The 21,235-nt window shown below is 43.1% G+C and overlaps 1 protein-coding gene across 1 annotated transcript in view; it reads right to left on the reverse strand.

The window, feature by feature from the left end:
- The window catches only part of LOC120052787 (programmed cell death protein 4-like), a 36,460-nt gene that overhangs the window by 6,942 nt on the left and 8,283 nt on the right, over positions 1-21,235 (reverse strand). Inside the window, exons 3-8 of the mRNA XM_038999907.1 lie at positions 8,946-9,233; positions 8,526-8,623; positions 6,684-6,797; positions 6,288-6,509; positions 5,951-6,048; positions 3,491-3,605 (exon numbers count right to left, since the gene is read on the reverse strand). Coding sequence (XP_038855835.1) covers positions 3,491-3,605; positions 5,951-6,048; positions 6,288-6,509; positions 6,684-6,797; positions 8,526-8,623; positions 8,946-9,233 — 935 coding nt within the window. The remainder of the gene's footprint in view (positions 1-3,490; positions 3,606-5,950; positions 6,049-6,287; positions 6,510-6,683; positions 6,798-8,525; positions 8,624-8,945; positions 9,234-21,235) is intronic.

Consider the following 21,235-nt stretch of genomic DNA (forward strand, 5'->3'; position numbering starts at 1 on the left):
CTGCAGCACTTTTCCTGACCAGGAAGTGAAATGTCAGAAATCTATTCTCTTTTCAATCTGATGCCTATACATGGTCTTAACACCTACGAGTCTGCTGACAGTCTATACGCCTTCCTATTGGTGTAAAGAGGATGTCAGAGAAGAATTTTTTTTGCTCCTCTTGGTCTGTGGTGGAAAAAAACCTATTTCTTTGACCTGAGCGCCAACTTCCGGTATTCTGAAGGAAGTGGGATGGACTTCTGTTTTGCCTTCCTAACGAACGGCTAACGTCTCCGGCTCGAATTTTTTGGGATATATGTGACCATATCATCGTAATGTATGTTTTTTCAATATAGTTTAATCAGATTATTGAAACTTTATTCGGGAGTTTTGCCGTGTTCCGTCGTATGACTGTTTACGTTGGGCCACGGCTACTGGAAATGGTAAATTAACAGGGATATTTCTCATTCTGAAACGAAACAACGACTCATCTGGACAGAGGACGCCTGTTTCAACATTCTGATGAAAGATCAGCCAAAGTAAGACTCATTTTATGATGTTATTTCATATATCTGTCGTGCATGTGAACGGGTCGTGGGCGCCCAAATGTGTCTCTCTATTGTGGCTACGCTAATATAGCGATACATTTTGTTTTCGCTGTAAAACATTTAATAAATCGGAAATATTGTTTGGAATCACAAGTTGCCTATCTTTCAATTGCTGCAAACTATATATTTTTCGGAAATGTTTTATGATGAGTAATAAGCTATTTGACGTTGGTGTCTGTTGGTGTCTGTAAATATTATGGCTGCTTTCGGTGCACTTTCTGATTTGTAGCTGAAATGTAAAATATGATTTATACCTGAAATATGCACATTTTTCGAAAAAAAATATGCTATACAATAAATATGTTATCAGACTGTCATCTGATGAATTTGTTTCTTGGTTAGTGGCTATTTATATCTTTATTTGGTCGAATTTGTGATAGCACCTGATGGAGTAAGAAACTGATGCAGTTAGAAAAGTGGTGTCATTTGCTAACGTGGTTAGCTAATAGATTTACATATTTTGTCTTCCCTGTAAAACATTTTAAAAATCGGACATGTTGGTTTGATTCACAAGAAGTTTATCTTTCATCTGGTGTCTTGGACTTGTTAATGTGTGAAAGTTAAATATTTTTAAAAACTAGCTTTTGAATGTCGCGCCCTGCACTTTGAGCTGGATGTTGTCATAGTGTGGGCGGTGTCGGGCTTGCAGCCCAAACAGGTTAAAGCATCAGACAAGCTCAGTGCATATAGTTGATTAAATCACAGGATGTCGATATGAAAAAAAAAATACGTTGTAACCAATCGATTGGTCGAAAGAACAGATGACTCAGTCGACCAAGTACATTTTTTGTTGTCTGGGACAGCCTTATTGCTGACACTGGTTCTGTTGGTACGGCCCCAGCTGTTAACAATCTCTTATGGAATGCGCTTGCAGGAGAGAACACCTAGCCCCCCCACACACACACCCTCTCCAAACATCCCTCAGCTGGAGCAGGCACACTGCCGACTACCCCTCTCCATAGCGAAGTGAAATAGGGGCAGGGTTCCAGCGGTTGCTGCCGCTGGGGGGTTTAACTGGTCTTCAATCTCACTGACGAATGTGTGATGACCCTCGCGTGACCAAGGCTTCACCCCTGAGCAGTGAGCACGGAACTGCCAAACAATAACAATCCGGTCCTCTGGCAGACGGTGTTTAAGTGGTGAGAATAAGGGCATAAAGGCATGGCCGGGGGGTTGAAAGCCCAGATTAAGAGAAGCTAGACACAGACGTGTGTCCCAAATGGCACCCTGACCCAATTCCCTTTAAAGTGCACTACTTATGGGCTCTGGTTAAAAGTAGTGCACTAAAGGATATAGGGTGCCATTTGGGACACAAAATGCTCTGGAAGACTCCTAGACACTCACAGCACTGACTTATCAGTCCTATTCGGTTTGTGTATTCAATGGTACGGTATTCAATCAACCCTGGCTTAAATGTTTGCAGTAGTCACAGGCAGCTTTGTTTACAAAGATACTCTACACACACCCAGGGGAATAAGGGCACTTGTCTGACTCTCTACACACACATCCCTGTATCATCCGGTTCTTGGAGCGTGTTGTCAAATCACACCCTGAAACGGTTATTTCCAGGTCATGAAAGAAAGGTCCAGGGAACCTCACCACAGTACCAAATCCGTGTGAAAACGCCCCAGGGGGATACTGCTATTCAAATCTCTTAATACCCATACTCTTGACTTCAATGTAGTCTGTGGCAGAGTGATTTGATCAAACCCAGAGGAAAGAGGCACAATCTGTTTCCCTAATAACCCTATCCCCCATGTAGTACACTATTGGCCAGGACCCATAGGGCTCTGGTCAGTAGTGCAGTATACAGGCGATAAGGTGCCATTTGGCACGCACGCTAGTAGCTCCTATTCTGGCAGGCTGTGTGCCCTCTGTAGCCCAGTGAAGACCCACTCGATCAGGGCCTGAAGCCCAACAGGGACAGGCAGGAAATCAAACCTGGTCTGGAGTCTGCAGCCTACAGAGACTAACGTAGGATGAGTTACACAATACTCTTGCTCTGCATACTCATTCGACACATCACAAGCGTGTGTGCAGCCGTGCACATTCACACACGGGTGCCAAATGATCAATTTAGTTCAGGGAGCAAAGGCCCCTTTGACCACTAGACTATACAAATGCACGCACGCACACCTCATGACTTGAAAACCTGCACTCGGGTGTGTGAGTCCCTGTGCATCGGTTTACGTACGTACATGCGTGTGTCCCTGTGAGTGTGCGCATCGGCCTCTTTGTTCCAGGCTTTGCAGTCAGATCCAAGCATGGGGGACAGCATTGTGCTGACACCAGCCTACCAGGGCTCCCCGTGGCTCTTTTCCCAGCATGCAGTTCTCTCCGCCTTGTTGTGTTTACGTTACATAACAGACGAGTGCAGATCCAGGACATGTCCAAAATGGCACCCTATTCCATACTTAGTGCACTACATTTGGGGACTATATAGTAAATAGGGTACCATTTGGGACACAACCTGGCAGAGCACGTCTCTCTGCACCGAGAGTATCAGTTCAGGTGGAGAGAACAAAAAGGTAATCTCCACTGTGTGTAAATACAATTGACCCACAATGAAAGGCTGCAGAGAAATATAACAAAGCTCTCCATTGATTGGTTATGCATGTTTCTAGCTCTGATAGATGGGTGTTAGCTGAATATATTGCACTTCAAATAATATTAACAGAACCCAGGTGTGTTGCCATTTACCCATATTTGATTCTCATTAGGTTTCTCCTATCACTTCCAACAAGGCATCACATTTCATGCATGCAGAGACAACATCCGGAATGGGAGGTTGCTTGTCTAACTGGAATGTTTTGTTATGAGTCACAAGATGATACAACACTGGCATGTGATGATTGGCGGGCGGGGTGCCAGGTCCCGCATACTTGGCAGCAAGGGCCTCTTACCTCTTTGACGAGGTGTTTGACAGGTCTGAGGCCACCACCCACGCCCCACACATTGTCTAGCCGCACCATCTCCCTCTTCATGGAGAGGAGCACCGCCGCACGGTCCAACGCGGCTCTGTGGGGAGGGGAATAACCACAGAGACGCAATGAGAAAAAGGGGAACGTGTCAAGTCACAGCTAGATATTGAACATGGTCACATGAATTCAGAACAAAATGACTTTCTGAATAAAGCAGGTTAACTACAAAATGGACTTTCCCAACTCATCAGAATAAATAAGTGGAATTTGCATTCGAAGGTTGAAAATGGGAAATTACAAACATGAGGTAAAACCAAAAATGGTCATCCTAGGCATGACATGTGGCTACAATCAGTTCTGGATGGGGATCATTCAGTTGCTTGGAGAATGACTGTGCTTTCATGGTGAGAAGACGCAAACTTTTACCCTGGCCCTCTTATCAGGCGGTTCTTAAGCGATTAACTGACAACATCAGTGACAGAGGTAGGTAACCACCACTTTGATGTGGAGTGGGCTTTTCCACCATGTTCCTTGTTGGCCACAGATCTAAGATCCGTTTCTTCCTTAATCCTTAGAGAAACCCGATTGTAAGCAAAAACTGACCTTAAGGGCAATTGTCTGAATGCTCCTCACCCTAAATGCCCAAAATTAACTAATCCTCCCTGCCTTTATTTAGTACATGATTCATATCATTGTCTCTAATGTGTTTGTCCATATATTGTCTCTGTGCCAATTTGTTGTTTGTCTGAAGCACCGCTTTAACCCTAAATACACTGCTCAAAAAAATAAAGGGAACACAATGTAACTCCAAGTCAATCACACTTCTGTGAAATCAAACTGTCCACTTAGGAAGCAACACTGATTGACAATAAATTTCACATGCTGTTGTGCAAATGGAATAGACAAAAGGTGGAAATTATAGGCAATTAGCAAGACACCCCCAATAAAGGAATGGTTCTGGAGGTGGTGACCACAGACCACTTCTCAGTTCCTATGCTTCCTGGCTGATGTTTTGGTCACTTTTGAATGCTGGCGGTGCTTTCACTCTAGTGGTAGCATGAGACGGAGTCTACAACCCACACAAGTGGCTCAGGTAGTGCAGTTCATCCAGGATGGCACATCAATGCGAGCTGTGGCAAAAAGGTTTGCTGTGTCTGTCAGTGTAGTGTCCAGAGCATGGAGGCGCTACCAGGAGACAGGCCAGTACATCAGGAGACGTGGAGGAGGCCGTAGGAGGGCAACAACCCAGCAGCAGGACCGCTACCTCCGCCTTTGTGCAAGGAGGTGCACTGCCAGAGCCCTGCAAAATGACCTCCAGCAGGCCACAAATGTGCATGTGTCTGCTCAAACGGTCAGAAACAGACTCCATGAGGGTGGTATGAGGGCCCGACGTCCACAGGTGGGGGTTGTGCTTACAGCCCAACACCGTGCAGGTCGTTTGGCATTTGCCAGAGAACACCAAGATTGGCAAATTCGCCACTGGCGCCCTGTGCTCTTCACAGATGAAAGCAGGTTCACACTGAGCACATGAGCACATGTGACAGACGTGACAGAGTCTGGAGACGCCGTGGAGAACGTTCTGCTGCCTGCAACATCCTCCAGCATAACCGGTTTGGCGGTGGGTCAGTCATGGTGTTGGGTGGCATTTCTTTGTGGGGCCGCACAGCCCTCCATGTGCTCGCCAGAGGTAGCCTGACTGCCATTAGGTACCGAGATGAGATCCTCAGACCCCTTGTGAGACCATATGCTGACACATGCACATTTGTGGCCTGCTGGAGGTCATTTAGCAGGGCTCTGGCAGTGCACCTCCTTGCACAAAGGCGGAGGTAGCGGTCCTGCTGCTGGGTTGTTGCCCTCCTACGGCCTCCTCCACGTCTCCTGATGTACTGGCCTGTCTCCTGGTAGCGCCTCCATGCTCTGGACACTACGCTGACAGACACAGCAAACCTTTTTGCCACAGCTCGCATTGATGTGCCATCCTGGATGAACTGCACTACCTGAGCCACTTGTGTGGGTTGTAGACTCCGTCTCATGCTACCACTAGAGTGAAAGCACCGCCAGCATTCAAAAGTGACCAAAACATCAGCCAGGAAGCATAGGAACTGAGAAGTGGTCTGTGGTCACCACCTGCAGAACCATTCCTTTATTGGGGGTGTCTTGCTAATTGCCTATAATTTCCACCTTTTGTCTATTCCATTTGCACAACAGCATGTGAAATTTATTGTCAATCAGTGTTGCTTCCTAAGTGGACAGTTTGATTTCACAGAAGTGTGATTGACTTGGAGTTACATTGTGTTGTTTAAGTGTTCCCTTTATTTTTTTGAGCAGTGTAGAATTCTAAGGACACAAGAAGTTCTTTGAAATTAAAATCCCCTCCACCAATTAATGCACATCTTTTTATTTTATTATGCCCTCACTCCTTGACCTCTAACCCCTGCTCACCTAGCGTGGTCGCAGTCCACCTTGCCTTTATAGCGGTCCAGGAATCCCATAGGTAGAGCGTGGTCTGCGATGGCTCGGGCAATAAACTGTCCCAGCATCTGTAGAGTTGGAGAGAGTTAAAGGTTAAACCTACGGTATATGATCGGTTGGGTTTAAAGCAGCATGGCAAATTATAATTTGTCTTAAAGAAAATGTACAAAACCTGCATAACAAATTGCACCCTATTTATTCCTTATATAGTGCACTACTTCAGACCAGAGACCCATGGTCCCTGGTCAAAAGTAGTGTACTAAATGGGGAATAGAGTGCCATTTGTGACGAAGACACAATCCAGTACCTGTGGAGCCTCTGGCGTGTCCAGCATAAGATCGGGCAGCTCTTTGAGGATTTTGTCGAAGGCGCGGGCCATGTCGGACTCCGAGAGCCCCTTGCCGACCAGGTCACGGAGCAGCCTGGAGGTGAGCTCCCGGTGGCTGGCCTTCCCCTCCAGAGACAGGGACACAGCCAGGCTGGAGAACTCGTACTTGTGGTGGCCCAGGTTCAGCTCCTTCAACAGCATCTGGGAGTGGAAGAGGGGGGTAGGGTACACACACAGTTAACGTGAAGTAAAATGTTATGTCGGAACCCTGCGTGGTTGAGACAAAACAGTAAAAGAAAATGGATGCACCACCACCTAAAGGCCGCCTCAAATAACCAAACTCTTCCTCTTTTTAGTACAACATCAAACACTTACTTGGACCTCTTTTGTGTCCCCGTGCTGAAAGTACTCCTGTACAATGGGGTTGACGGTCTTCTCCAGTTCCCTCTCGTCCAGCTCTGGAACAACTGTTGCGTACACAGTGTCTCCCTTCAAAATGAAACAAGACATTATAGGTCAGGAATAGCCATCTAATAACACGGCCGGCCCGCTCATTAGGCAGGATTAGCCTGTAATCTGAAATGCTACTGGTGCATTTGTTAAGTCCAATGCAGCTGTTTTTATTTCAATATCAAACCATTTCTGGGTAACAATGAAGTACCTTACTGTGATTGTTTTCAATTAATGGTCAAAAATAAATAAATGGCTTAGCAAAGAGCAATTTTTCAAGCAAGAATTCTGCTAGATCTGTCCGAGTGGTGAGGCGAAAACGAATTTACTACATAGTGACGTCACCATGGAACGCAAAAACTCCCTCCCACCAAAACAGGCAGAAATGTCAGGTGGTCTTTTCAAACAGTTTTTAAATTAAAAAAGGGCATATTCATAATTTGTACTATTCCAACCTTGGGTCAAAATGTATGTAAAACACAGGAAAATCACTGACTGCACTGGGCCTTTAAGGTATAGTGCAGGGGTCAATAACTGCCATCATATTTAGGCTGAATGGCCGGGATATGGCAAATGTAACAGCAGACAGCAGTTCTGCCGACATACAGTGTACTTCTAAAACTTTGAATATTAACACCCCAGTCGCTCTGGTGAAAGGTTTTTCTAAACAATACGAGCAGATGAGTGCCTTTGGCTGATTCCAGAGAAACAAGAGAAAGCAAACTTCCTCAGTGAGCAGGGCTTCAGGAAACTAGAGCGGAGAGTGAGACCTCTATTGTTTTGACCTGCGTTGAAAAGAGGGGAAAATATCACTAGAGGGAGGGAGGGTTTCAGCCATTACCCAATGCACTGACTCACTTTCCTGTTTTCCCCTCCTGGTTTCAGAAGTATGCTTGACCTTTAAGAATAACCACAAATGTTCAGACTGCACCAATGACCTGTTCTGGTATTGTTGGAATACTTTAAAATATTCTGCAGCTCACTTATAGTAACCATTGATCTTACTTGATTGAATTTGATTACACCATTTAACTTCCACAGACTCAGCCGTGATTGATGAGTGATTACTTCCAGGAAGGGAGGAGGACCCATGGGTCAAACAGGATCCATGTGACCCTAACCACTCCCTTACGACACAAACCACCTAGCTAGTAGGGATCCCAGACACACTACTACTGGGATATACTCGAGAGCAGGCCTGTGTTTCAAGAGAATGTTACGTCCAAAAGGCATCATATTCCCTATATAGTGCACTACTTTTGACCAGGGCCAGGCCCATAGGGCTATGTGCTTTTAGGAGGTCAGTAGAGCTGCGCTCCAGTGTCACCAACTCTGTCCTAGTTATCTGCTGCCACAGGGCAACTGGCTCCAGTACTGTTTCTGAAACAGCGGCACTCAAGGCCAAACTGCAATATGCACCGTTCTTTTTCTAGGTTTTTATCTCTTAAACAATAGCCTTGGAGGCACTTTCCCACTACATGGTTCAGTCACAGCGACCTCACTACACAGGATAGCAAAAAAAAGTCTGCGACATCCACTTTTAACTGATGTGTTTAAAGTTACATTTTTTTATTTATTATAAGCAACAACCCTCAGACCAAAACAACTACAAAAAGAACCTGGCCCATAGTAGACCCCTCATCTAAGCAACTGTTGTCTTTGTAGTAACAGCGTGGGACACTGGTGTACAGGAGAAGAGGGGTGCGTGCAGAGGCTCTATTGTATAGGTTGGAGAGCGCTCATGTGGTTTACACACGTACACCTCACCTGTGCAACCTCGTCGTAGTTGGGGTCCTTGACATCTGGTTCCTCTACCTCGTACACCATCCCGGCTGCTCCCCACACACCTTTACCCCCTGCGCCACCTGTAGTGTAAGGACCACATCAACATCAGCGCTAGTCAGTTAGCACTATAGACATGTTTAGAATATGGGTTTTGTGAACCCAGGGAGATTACCGGTACGTACTGCTCTATGATCAGTTTACCAGACTTTAATCCTAAACAAACTGTTATGGCCCCAGACCAAAACTAGCACTAGACCACCAGGGCTTAGAGTAGATTACTTCTATCTCAACCATTATTAGCCTAGCACAGACCTTTCTTAGGCAGGTCCCATTTAGTCTTCCATCTCAAAGGTTATTAGCATAGTTAGCATTATTAGCTGTTAGCCTAACATTAGCACATACCTTTCTTGGGCAGGCCACGGCCCTTGCCTGTCCTGGACTTCCGGTCGTTGGGGACGGGCACCTTCCCCTTGGGGCTGTCGCCGTCGGCCAGCTCACCAGACAGCGACTTAGAGAGTGACTCGCTGCGGGATGACGATTTGCGCACACGCCGCTTGGCCTTGGCCTTGAGCCGTGCCTCGTGGAGCGCCTTCTCCTGTGGCGTCCAGTTGCCGTTCACCTCCGCCTCGAACGCAGCCTCGTCCTCATCGCCATAGGGATGGTCCACATCGTCGTCGAAGGATAACACCCCTGCAAATGGATACAAGGACAGGCAGTGAGTTTATAAGGTGCAGTATGGAGTTTAATCAATTACATGTAAATATTAATAACATTGAACAGGCAGGACTGCACCCTGGTTGACCTAAATACATGTCTGCATATATTTTTTTATTAACTTCTTGTCAATAGGGGGGCGCTGTTTTCACTTTGGAAAAAATCGTGCCCAAATTAAACTGCCTCGTACTCTATTCTAGATCATACAATATGCATATTATTATTACTATTGGATAGAAAACACTGAAGTTTCTAAAACTGTTTGAATTATATCTGTGAGTAAAACAGAACTAATTTTCACTTCCATACAGGAAGTGAAAAATCTGAAAACGAGGCTCTGTTTCAGGGCCTGCCTATTCAACTGGCTTTTATTTATCGATATGCATGCACTTCATACGCCTTCCACTAGATGTCAACAGGCAGTGGAAGGTGGAATGGGGTGTCTAGCTTGATCTGAGGTCGAATAAGAGCTTTTGGAGTGACAGGTCCGGTATTTTCTTTGTCTTCGAAGGCGCGCTGGGGAGCTCGACATTGTCTTCTGAAAAGCGTTCGGTATACACGGCGAATATCTCCGGCTCTGATTTTATTTGATACATATGATAATAACATCATAAAGTAGGTTTTTTCAACCGAGTTATATCAGTTTATTCAATGTTTATTGGGACTTTTGGAGTTTTCCGTTCTTTGCGCCAAGAGAGGATGGGAATGTTAGCAACCTTGGCTCGCATTGTGGCGCGAATTCGACAGAAGAAATGGACATTCTAAAACCAAACAACGATTTATTCTGGACCAAGGACTCCTTGTACAACATTCTGATGGAAGCTCAGCAAAAGTAAGAAAACATTTATGATGTTATTTCGTATTTCTGTGTAAAATGTTGACTCCTATTCTCCGCCGTGTTGGTGAGTGCTGTCTCACAATAACGCAAGCTGTATGTTATGGTAAAGTTATTTTTAAAAATCTAACACAGCGGTTGCATTAAGAACCAGTGTATCTTTCATTTGCCATACAACAAGTATTTTTATGTAAAGTTTATGATGAGTTCTTTGGTCAGATTAGGTGTGTCCAAAATATCTCCGGACATTCTGGGAAAATGTTGCTACGTATTCACAATGTATAACCACGATTTGCAGCTCTAAATATGCACATTTTCGAACAAAACATAAATGTATTGTATAACATGATGTTATAAGACTGTCATCTGATGAAGTTGTCCAAAGGTTAGTGATTAATTTTATATCTTTTGCTGGTTTTTGCGAAAGCTACCTTTGCGGTGAATAAATGCGTTTGTGTGTTTGGCTATTGTGGTAAGCTAATATAATGCTATATTGTGTTTTCGCTGTAAAACACTTAAAATATCGGAAATATTGGCTGGATTCACAAGATGTTTATCTTTCATTTGCTGTACACCATGTATTTTTCATAAATGTTTTATGATGAGTATTTATGTATTTCACGTTGCTCTCTAATTATTCTGGCTGTTTTGGTGCTATTTTTGATGGTGGCTGCAATGTAAAACTATGATTTATACCTCAAATATGCACATTTTCGAACAAAACAGAAATGTATTGTATAACATGTTATAAGACTGTCATCTGATGAAGTTGTTTATTGGTTAGTGACTAATTTTGTTAAAGCTACCTATGCGGTGGAAACATGGTGAAAATATGCGGTTGTGTGTTTGGCTATTGTGGTTAGTTAATAGAAATACATAGTGTTTTCGCTGTAAAACATTTTAAAAATCGGAAATTATGGCTGGATTCACAAGATGTTTATCTTTCATTTGCTGTATTGGACTTGTGATTTCATGAAAATTATATTATATGATATCCCTGTCCCGTTAGGCTATGCTAGTCAGCTTTTTTGATGAGGAGGATCCCGGATCCGGGAGAGAGAAGCGGTAGAGGTTAAACATTATTTGTGCAGTTCTTCCAGTGGCCACAGGGGAACAAAGACAGCAGAATGCACCTTTGACAACAGGAGGTATAAATTTGGTTGTGTAGCCTACAATCAGTGTTGCAAATTATGGAGATGGATATTCAAAAGGTTTAGAGGTCTGTGGAAACATGACAACTATTTGAATGTCAACTGCCAGCACTTCTACTACAAATTACACAAGCAGAATCCCTAAGTATGAGAAACGTGTCCAGTCAGTCATGAGATAATAACTAAAGGATTACAGAGAGCCAGTCAGTCAAGGAAAATATTCAAATCTGGATGTTCAAAAGAGACTCCTTTCCCTTACAGATAACAACGAATTCTCTCATACCTGCAATGTTATTTTTGCACCGTGGACAATGTCTAGTGTAAATTGAGACTGGTGGCTTTTTAATGGACAGGACACATGTTAACCTTTGAGAATAGCTTAAAGCGGCAATAACTTTTTGGGCAACATAGAAATTTTTCGTTTCCATGGGGGCAGGTAGCTAAATATGCTAACAAGCGCAAACAAAAATAAACAAACTGCAAAGACAAGCAATCTAACTTATAAAAGGTATACATATATAGGTTGGAGGCTGTCATTTTTGGTAAGTTTGGACATTTACAAGCGAATGTGAATGAGAGACATTGAACAAAATTGACACATGCTTGTCTGAAGGAAGAACAGTACTGGCTCTGGAGCAGCATGTGTACACGCTGTGTCTGTGTGGACTCTGGAGTCGTTAAGGCAACAGGCCTACCTGCTCTGCTCGGAGAAGAGGGGAGCAGATGGGCAGAGAACTGAGAGGAGAAAAAAAATGCCAGGAAATGAAGCTAGCAGCAGCTGTACAAATTTCTCAAACACGGCAGAAAGCTAACACTATGATGCCCCGTCTTCCTTATTAATTCAGCCACTTAGATAACAAGCCAAAAAAAACAGCTTGCTACACTCCTGAGAGGCACTGCATCGCAGTGCTGAGGTGCCGCCCATGACCGGGAGCCCTATATGGCAACGCACAATTGTCCCAGCGTCGTCCGGGTTAGGGGAGGGTTTGGCCAGGGGATTTCCTTGACTCATCGCATTCGAGCAACTCCTTGTGGCAGGACAGGTGCCTGCAAGCTGACCTCGCTCGTCAGTTGAATGGTGTGGCCGGCTTCCGGGTTAAGCGAGCAGTGTGTTAATTATGTTAGGTCACACCAAACCACAATAAGCACAGCCATTTTTCCAGCGAAAGATAGCAGTCACAAAAAGCACAGAGATAAAATTAATCACTAACCTTTGATGATCTTCATCAGATGACACTCATAGGACTTCATGTTACACAATACATGCATGTTTTGTTTGATTAAATTCATATTATATCAAAATCTGAGTTTACATTGAGGCGACAAGATTCACTAAATGCAAAAACATCAAGTGACTTTGCATAGCCCATCGTTTCAACAGAAATACTCATCATAAATATAGATGATAATAAGTTATACACATTGAATTATAGATATACCTCTCCTTAATACAACCGCTATGTCAGATTTCAAAAAAACTTTACGGAAAAAGAAATGCACGCTATAATCTGAGACGGCGCTCAAAAACAGCATACCACAGCTGCAAAGATGGCGTCACTATAAACAATAAAATACATGATAAATATACCATTACCTTTGATAATCTAGATCAGAAAGCACACCAGGAATCCTAGGTCCACAACAAATGTTTGTTTTGTTCGAAATCCGTTATTTATGTCCAAATACCTTCTTTTGTTAGCGCGTCTGGTTTACATATCCAAACGCTAATTCTGGTCAGCGTTATATCGGACAAAAACTTAAATATGTGATATTACCGGTCGAAGAAACATTTCAAACTAAGTACTGAATCAATCATTAGGATGTTAACATATAGCTTCAATAAAGTTCCAACCGGAGTATTCGTTCTTGTCTGCGTGAGCAATGGAACGTCAGTGGCTTGCATGAAGAAAAAGCATGGTAAGGAAATGGCTGCTTGATGGACACCTGACTGATTTTGATCTCATTCTCTCCCACAACATCATAGAAGTCTCATTGAAATTTCTATTGATTGTTGACATCTAGTGGAACCCCTAGGCAGTGCAACATCATTAATAGCTCAAGTGGAATTCTTTAGGGACTCTGGTGAATACACACAGGCTCAGATTTCTGACTTCCTGTTTTGATTTCAACTCAGGATTTTGCCTGCCAATATGAGTTCTGTTAATCTCACAGACATAATTCAAACAGTTTTAGAAACTTTAGAGTTTTCTATCCAATACTAATAATAATATGCAAATATTAGGAACTATGACTGAGCAATACTAATAATAATATGCAAATATTAGGAACTATGACTGAGGAGCAGGCCGTTTGATATGGGCACCTTTCATCCAAGCTACTCAATACTGCCCCTTCAGCCATAAGACGTTTTAAACACCATCCCGTGGTCATTTCCAAATACCCCAGTATACCGCCCATGAATGGAAATAGTGGAGCGATTTCTGCATATTGCACCTTTTAAACCAACAACCACAAAGTGCTTCACAGACACAGTTCTGCCATGTCAAAAATGTGGCCGTGTCTATTTGTGTGCTGTACTGTAGCTTTAAAAAAAGGGTCCATCTGAAGTCCATCAATTTTGTGACTTTAAATTAATTACATGTAACCATTTGAATCTTGAATATAACCTATAAATGCCTCATGAGCTTAGTTGAACTGTCCTATCCCATCAGAATCCAAAACATGCGCTTGTTTTACTCCAATGTTCGTAAACAAACACTGTATAGCCTCAAAACATAACTAGTCCTTGCATTGATAGCTCAGTCTATACATTTGAGTGGTTCCATTTCTCCAGCCCATCCCTCAGCTTTTTAGTCCAACAGTGGCAGGGAGTTCTTTGTTGTTTAAACTGCTGATTGCTGCTTTAACAAAATGATGCAATGTTATCAACTGCACGATCGAATGGGGCCCTACAGAGTTCAAGAGTTTAACTAATTTAACTGCTTAGACCCATAAAGCCAGAATCATAAAAATGTGTCTTAATGGTAAACAGTCCAGCTTTAGACTAGGCCTATACCTTCCTCTGTCAACAGTGTCGAGCCTCCGCCCTATTTTACGATAAAGACTTATTTTATCAGGTCAACTCAAGAATGGGGTGAACGGAGGTCAGTTCTGATCAATATTGGTCTGTTAAGCATAACCCATAAGTCCTATCTGCTTTTAAAGGGTTTGCATTCTGGTGATAACGACTAGCCAATGGTTTGGTCAACGATAGCGCTTCAATCTCTCCAGTTCTAACATCAACAACACGTCAGCTCAAACAGTAGAGCATGCTCAGGCCCTGTGGGACGTTACCAGCTGGTGGCTGCTCACACTACATAGCTTAATAAGGTGATTTACAGAGGCAAGTCCACACGTACACAACATATGTAAACCAAAACACGCCTAATAGTCTACACAAGTCTCGAAACACCTTTGAGCTACAACAGACCAGGAGAGAGATAATTACATGCATTATGCCGATCACAGTAAGACACACTGCCTTACTACCCCAAGCATAGTTGGCCCACTTCCATATATTAAACAGTTGTGTGGCGACCCTTTTAGCAGGCACACAGTAGCCTGTGCACACAGAAGACTCAAAGGCCTCTGCCCTTACAACACCAGGGAAGCCCACTAATCCTAGTTTATTATGGACACGGACCACACACACACTCTCCTGCACTCACCAGCCATTCAGCCCACAGGTGCAGTAGCTAGTTAAGACTGTTAGAGGATTAACAAAAAAAAAATATTCCCTCGTATGGAGCCAGGGAAAAGGACAAGTCCGTGTACAGTAAGCATCTTGTGGGAACAATAACAAATGGAGTTGAAGTGGAGCCCTAGTAGTGGTGAGGGCAAGCAAAGGGCATATGGGGGGGATGCTGACGTGGGGGCTTTTTCAATCCTCCTTGTCGCTAATCCTCAGCATGGGTCTTACTACATATGGCAGTGTTGGGCCCACAGCCAGTCAAATGACCCCTCAAGAGGAGCAGGAATTTCTAAGGGTGTAACGAATACCCCAGAGCCCTCTTACAAAGCCCACCGCCGAGCCCTAAGAGGAGGTGTGGCCCTATAGATTACAGGGACAAGGAGGGCGGCCCAACCACAGAGCAGATCCAGCACTGACTGGAGTGGAGCTAGCACCAGCCAAACTACTTTTACTTGCCATGAGTGCTGTGTGCCTAAATCCAAAACGGCAACCGGTTCCCTAGATATTGCACTACTTCTGAGCCATTTGGGCCCGGTTTAAAAGTAGTGCACTTTGGGACAAAGCCTGTGTGCCTGCTCTCCTAGAAGGGCTAGATGAGCCAGGACCCCACGGGTACGTCAATCATTCAAATGAGCTAGTGGTCAGTGATGCGTTTTATACATGGAACAAGTGAAGAGGATTCCTACAGGGTGTAAAAGGTGTAACAGATTGCTGTACAGTATGCACATACACAGGAAGTGTCCTCGCTCTCTGATTCTAAACACAAGCGTGGGCCGGCCTACCATTGGTCAGAACCACTCCCTGGGCATGCAAAGCTGTAAACAACTGACCAAGTCTCTCGTCCTCCTCCAACTCCCTTCAAATAAACACATGCCAGAGCAGTAAATTAGGGAAAGACCAATGTCAGCCAGCCAAAAACAGGCCTGGCCAATTGGAAAAAGGAAGAAAAGGAGGAGCAGAGGAAAATAGGGTTCTGCCAAGTCAAGCATTGCAAACCCGAAAAACAAAATGTGCTACCTAACAAGCAAAGGTAACCTTATACCTCTCTAATTAGCTAGTACTGGCCACATGCCTTTTGACATTTATAATGCAGTGATCTGTGGTCTGAGCCATGTAGGTTGTCACTGACTGTATAGGGAACTGAACGTGCTAGAAACTAGTTTCTCTACTTCAGTGTGGGTTTTTTTTAAACATTTTTTTTTAATACGTGTCTATCATAGGCAGCCTAGCTGTATGGAGAATTGCTTCTGTATACTTAAGTGTCCAGATATGTCCTTTGAAATGTTTGAATCCGTCGACTGTATTGCGATTTGTGGATTCAAAAAAATGTGAGTGGCAAGTTTCTGCATGGCGATGACTGATGCAAATAAGACCGGTCCATTCTGCGCTCTGCATTTAATGCAGACTTCCCCACCAGCACTCAGACAATAATATTACTAGCTCATAGGCTACCCCCCCCAGTCTGAAACTCCTTTTCTCTCAATCACTCCTCTTTAAGGTATTACAGTAACCTTAGTAAATTAACCAGAATAAAAATAAAACACTGAACAGCAGGGCAGACAGCAGATCCTCCTAAAAGCTTTGGGCTTGATCCAGGTCAGCGGGGAACTTTGCTGTCAAAAACAACCCCTTGTATTCCTGTGTTAGTAGCCAGTAGGCTACATGGGTAATCGTGAGATTAACTCCCACTATAACTGTAAATGGTATTCAGTTGGCCTGTGTGTGTGTGAACTTTTTAATGAAATTGGGATCTCTAACTGAAACTGTCCCCCCCCCCCCCCCACAAAATGCACACTGCAGCTGGCTTGCCTGCCCTCTCTCTACACTAATGTTGTGAGTGTGTGTTCAGTCTGTCACGTATAGAATATCCTAGCCTACTCATTGGTGATAGGCTCTGCTTTACTGACGTTGCGAGACATTGCAAGCCAGGAAATACAGCATTCCATTGCGAGATACAGCTTTTGATTGCTGATAAATGCCTAGTACACAGTCCTGATTCAGTCTGTCTGGTGGCAGAGCCTAGGAGGTTAGAGCGTTGGGCCAGTAACCGAAAGGTTGCTGAATCTAAACCCCGTGCTGACATGGTAAAAATGTTGTTCTGCCCCTTTACAAGGCAGTTAACGGGATCTCAGCCATAAGAAGTTAACGGGATCGACTTAACAGCCAGTGAAAGTGCAGGGCGCCAAATTCAAACAGAAATCTCATAATTAAAATTCCTCAAACATACAAGTATTTTACACCATTTTAAAGATAAACTTTTTGTAAATCCAGCCACAGTGTCCGATTTCAAAAAGGCTTTACGACGAAAGCACACCAAACGATTCAGAAACTTTTCCGCTAGGAATCGACTCATCTTTCTACTAAATGTCTTGGTAAGTCACAGTATTTAACTAACTTTTTTAAGTACTTTTTTAGGAAAGAGTGGTCGGTGAGCAGGCAGCAGGCTAGCTGCGCGCAGGCAGCTCAAGATAATTTTATTGACAGTTCTGGTCGCCTAGTGATGGACGGCATTCCTTTCAGAAGCGACATTCCTTTACAGACAAGTAAAATAGTTTCGAAGTGCCACTGAACGGGTATCTCCAGAGAAGGTTTCGTGTCGTCGTTAAAAATCCATAGTGTACACTTGTAGTAGCCTAGTTCCATTCAAGGGTATATGACTGCGGTAAATAACTTCATTGCCCGACCTTAGCGGTCCTACATACGTAACAGGACCATTATTCTGCATTGGGAATTGACATGGGATTAAGACTTTTTTACATCACATTTTAACAGAAAAAAATAATGTAAAAAATGTTCCGTTTAAATGTTAAGCAAAATTGTAAATTTGTCACATCCCTAGTGTGTGTACACTTGGCACTGGCTTGGACGTGGTGAGAGGCTGGGCCCTTGGGTCACTGGAGCTGGGAGAATAGACCCAGTTCCAGTTGTAACGGCTGCTTTGTATGAGGTGATAGTGACAGTTCAGTAAGGTCACTCACAGCCAAACAGATTGGAGTCAGTGGGGTAATGGACGCAAAGTAGGTTTGGAAAAGCTCCGTAAACTTTCTCAAAACTCCTGGTTGGAAGATTAATAGAATCAGGAAGGAATAGGCAAGAAATCTAGGAATCCTCCAACCAGGATTTCTAGAAAACCTGAGGATTTTGGTTAACTTCTTATGGCTGGGGGCAGTATTGAGTAGCTTGGATGAATAAAGTGCCCAGAGTAAACTGCCTGCTACTCAGGCCCAGAAGCTAAGATATGCATATTATTAGTAGATTTGTAGTAGATTAGATTATTAGTAGACTCATATGGCAGGCAAAAACCTGAGAAAAAAATCCAACAAGGAAGTGGGAAATCTGAGGTTTGTAGGTTAAGTCTTTGCCTATCCAATATACAGTGTCTATGGGGTCATATTGCACTTCCTAAGGCTTCCACTAGATGTCAGTCTTTAGAACCTTGTTTCAGGCTTCTACTGTGAAGGGGGAGAGAATAAGAGCTGATTGACTAAGGTCTGGCAGAATGCCATGAGCTCAGTCAGGCGTGCGCCCGTGAGGTAGCTGCGTTCCTTTTCATTTCTAAAGACAAAGGAATTGTCCGGTTGAAACATTATTGAAGATTTATGATAACATCCTAAATATTAATTCTATACATCGTTTGACATGTTTCTACAAACTGTAATGGAACTTTTTGACATTTCGTCTGGCCTGCACTTCGTGAATTTGAATTTGTGAACTAAACACGCAAACGAAAATGAGGTATTGACATAAATTATGGACTTTATCGAACAAAAAACAAACATTTGTGGAACTGGGATTCCTGGGAGTACATTCTGATGAAAATAATCAAAGGTAAGTGAATATTTATAATGCTATTTCTGACTTCTGTTGACTCCACAACATGGCGGATATCTTTATGGCTTGTTTGGGCTCTGAGCGCTGTTCTCAGATTATAGCATAATGTGCTTTTTCCGTAAAGTTTTTTTGAAAATCTGACACAGCGGTTGCATTAAGGAGAGGTGGATTCCTAGAACTAGGGGGCGCAGTTTTCACTTTTGGCTAAAAAGGCGTAGCCATTTGAAACTGCCTATTTCTCAGCCCCTGAAACTAGAATATGCATATAATAGTCAGATTTAGGATAGAAAACACTCTGAAGTTTCCAAAACTGTAAAACTTTTGTCTGTGAGTTAAACAGAACTGATATTGCAGGCGAAAACCTGAGAAAAATCCAACCAAGAAGTGGCCCTGTTTTTGAGACCTCTCTGTTCCCATGCTTTCCTATTGCCCGTATAAAGGGATATCAATAAGACTTCTTTTTCTATGTCTTCCCTAAGGTGTCAACAGCCTTTAGACATAACTATGACTATAACTAACTCAGGCTTTTATTTTGAAGAATGAGCGTGAAAGGGCACATTGCGTAAGTGGATAGGTGGGGGCTCTGAGTGATTTTTGCGCAAAAGTGAAAGGCAGCCATTGTTTCTCTCGGTCCTAGTGAAAAGCCAACTGTCCCAGTTGATTTATTATCGAATAGATATTTGAAAAACACCCTGAAGTTGGATCAAAAACAACGTTTGACATTTCTGTGGACATTATGGATATCATTTTGGATTTTTTCCGGCGTTGTCGCGAACGCTTTTTCCGGTGGATTCCTGGGCATAACGCAGCAAACAAACGGAGGTATTTGGATATAAAAAATATCTTTATGGAACAAAAGGAACATTTGTTGTCTAACTGGGAGTCTCGTGAGTGAAACCATCCGAAAATCAAAGGTAAACGATTAATTTGATTGCTTTTCTGATTTTTGTGACCAAGTTACCTGACGCTAGGTGTTCTTATTGTTTTGTCGAGCGATCGATACATTTACACAAATGCAAGTATTGCTTGCGCTGTAAAGCATAATTTCAAAATCTGAGACGACAGATGGATTAACAAAAGGCTAAACTGTGTTTTGCAATATTGCACTTGTGATTTCATGAAATTATATTTTATTATATACCGTTTGCGCTAGGCTACGCTATGCTAGTCAGGGTTTCTGATGACAAATATCCCGGATCCGGTATGGGTAGTCCAGGTCATAAAGTTCCATGTGTAATACTTGTATCTTTTATCAATGTTTATTATGAGTATTTCTGTAAATTGATGTGGCTCTCTGCAAAATCCCCGGATGTTTTGGAAGCAAAACATTACTGAACATAACGCGCCAATGTAAACTAAGATTTTTGGATATAAATATGAACTTTATCGAACAAAACATACATGTATTGTGTAACATGAAGTCTGATGAATATCATCAAAAGGTTAGTGATTAAATTTATCTTTCTGCTTTTTGTGACTCCTCTTTGGCTGGAAAAATGGCTGTGTTTTTCTGTGACTAGGTGCTGACCTAACATAATCGCATGGTATGCTTTCGTCGTAAAGCCTTTTTGAAACCGGACACTGTGGTGGGATTAATAACAAGTTTCTTTAAAATGGTGTATAATACTTGTACGTTTGAGGAATTTTAATTATGAGATTTCTGTTGTTTGAATTTGGCGCCCTGCACTTTCACTGGCTGTTGTCATATCGATTCCGTTAATATCTTACGGCTGAAATCCCGTTAAGTTACCAAAGTTTTGCAACCCTCACATGATGAAATGCAGTCAAACTGCTGTCCGACATGGCCGTGTTCAGTGTGGAGAATTTGTTTTCAAACCGGGTGAAAGGGGGAGATGCTACTACCTGGACCTGCAACACAAATTGATTTCTGTTGCTAAATGTATTTATATGATGTGCCCTGCTGAACACGAACAAGCACTCTGGGGCTTGATCCGGGACAATCGGACTTATCTGGTGTGTTGTTACAAATTGGGTTAAGGAGGGAGAGGGAGGGGTGTGGTTGGTTGTTGGTTCTGTCCTGGGGGGGTTCAATAGGTAGCAAATGTTCCTGATAGGGAATATGGTGCCATTTCGGACAGGCCATATCTTTTCCCAGCTGTGTTTGTTTTCGGTCCTCAGTTGAAATTAAGCGGCCGTTTCAGTGTAGTGCACGCTCCATTATGCTTTACTTTCATCCTATATTTACCTCAGGACTACTATCTATATAAATGTTCTTACAGGTAGTACCCTACAATGCTGCTAAAATAACCCCGCAGCCTATCATTAATATTCTATAGGCAGGTTGCTGCTCCATTCAAAAGCTGGGTTACGTTGAGCTAGTGGGGTCGCGTCAGATAATCATAAAATAAGAGACATGCCAAAGCAAGTATATTATCAGAATGTCAACACAAACAAGTATACTACTAGTAATTAAAATGCAATTTGTTCCAGTTGCTGCTAGGCTATATGT

Source organism: Salvelinus namaycush, chromosome 8 (assembly GCF_016432855.1).
Source record: "Salvelinus namaycush isolate Seneca chromosome 8, SaNama_1.0, whole genome shotgun sequence".
In the NCBI taxonomy this organism is placed as follows: domain Eukaryota; kingdom Metazoa; phylum Chordata; class Actinopteri; order Salmoniformes; family Salmonidae; genus Salvelinus; species Salvelinus namaycush.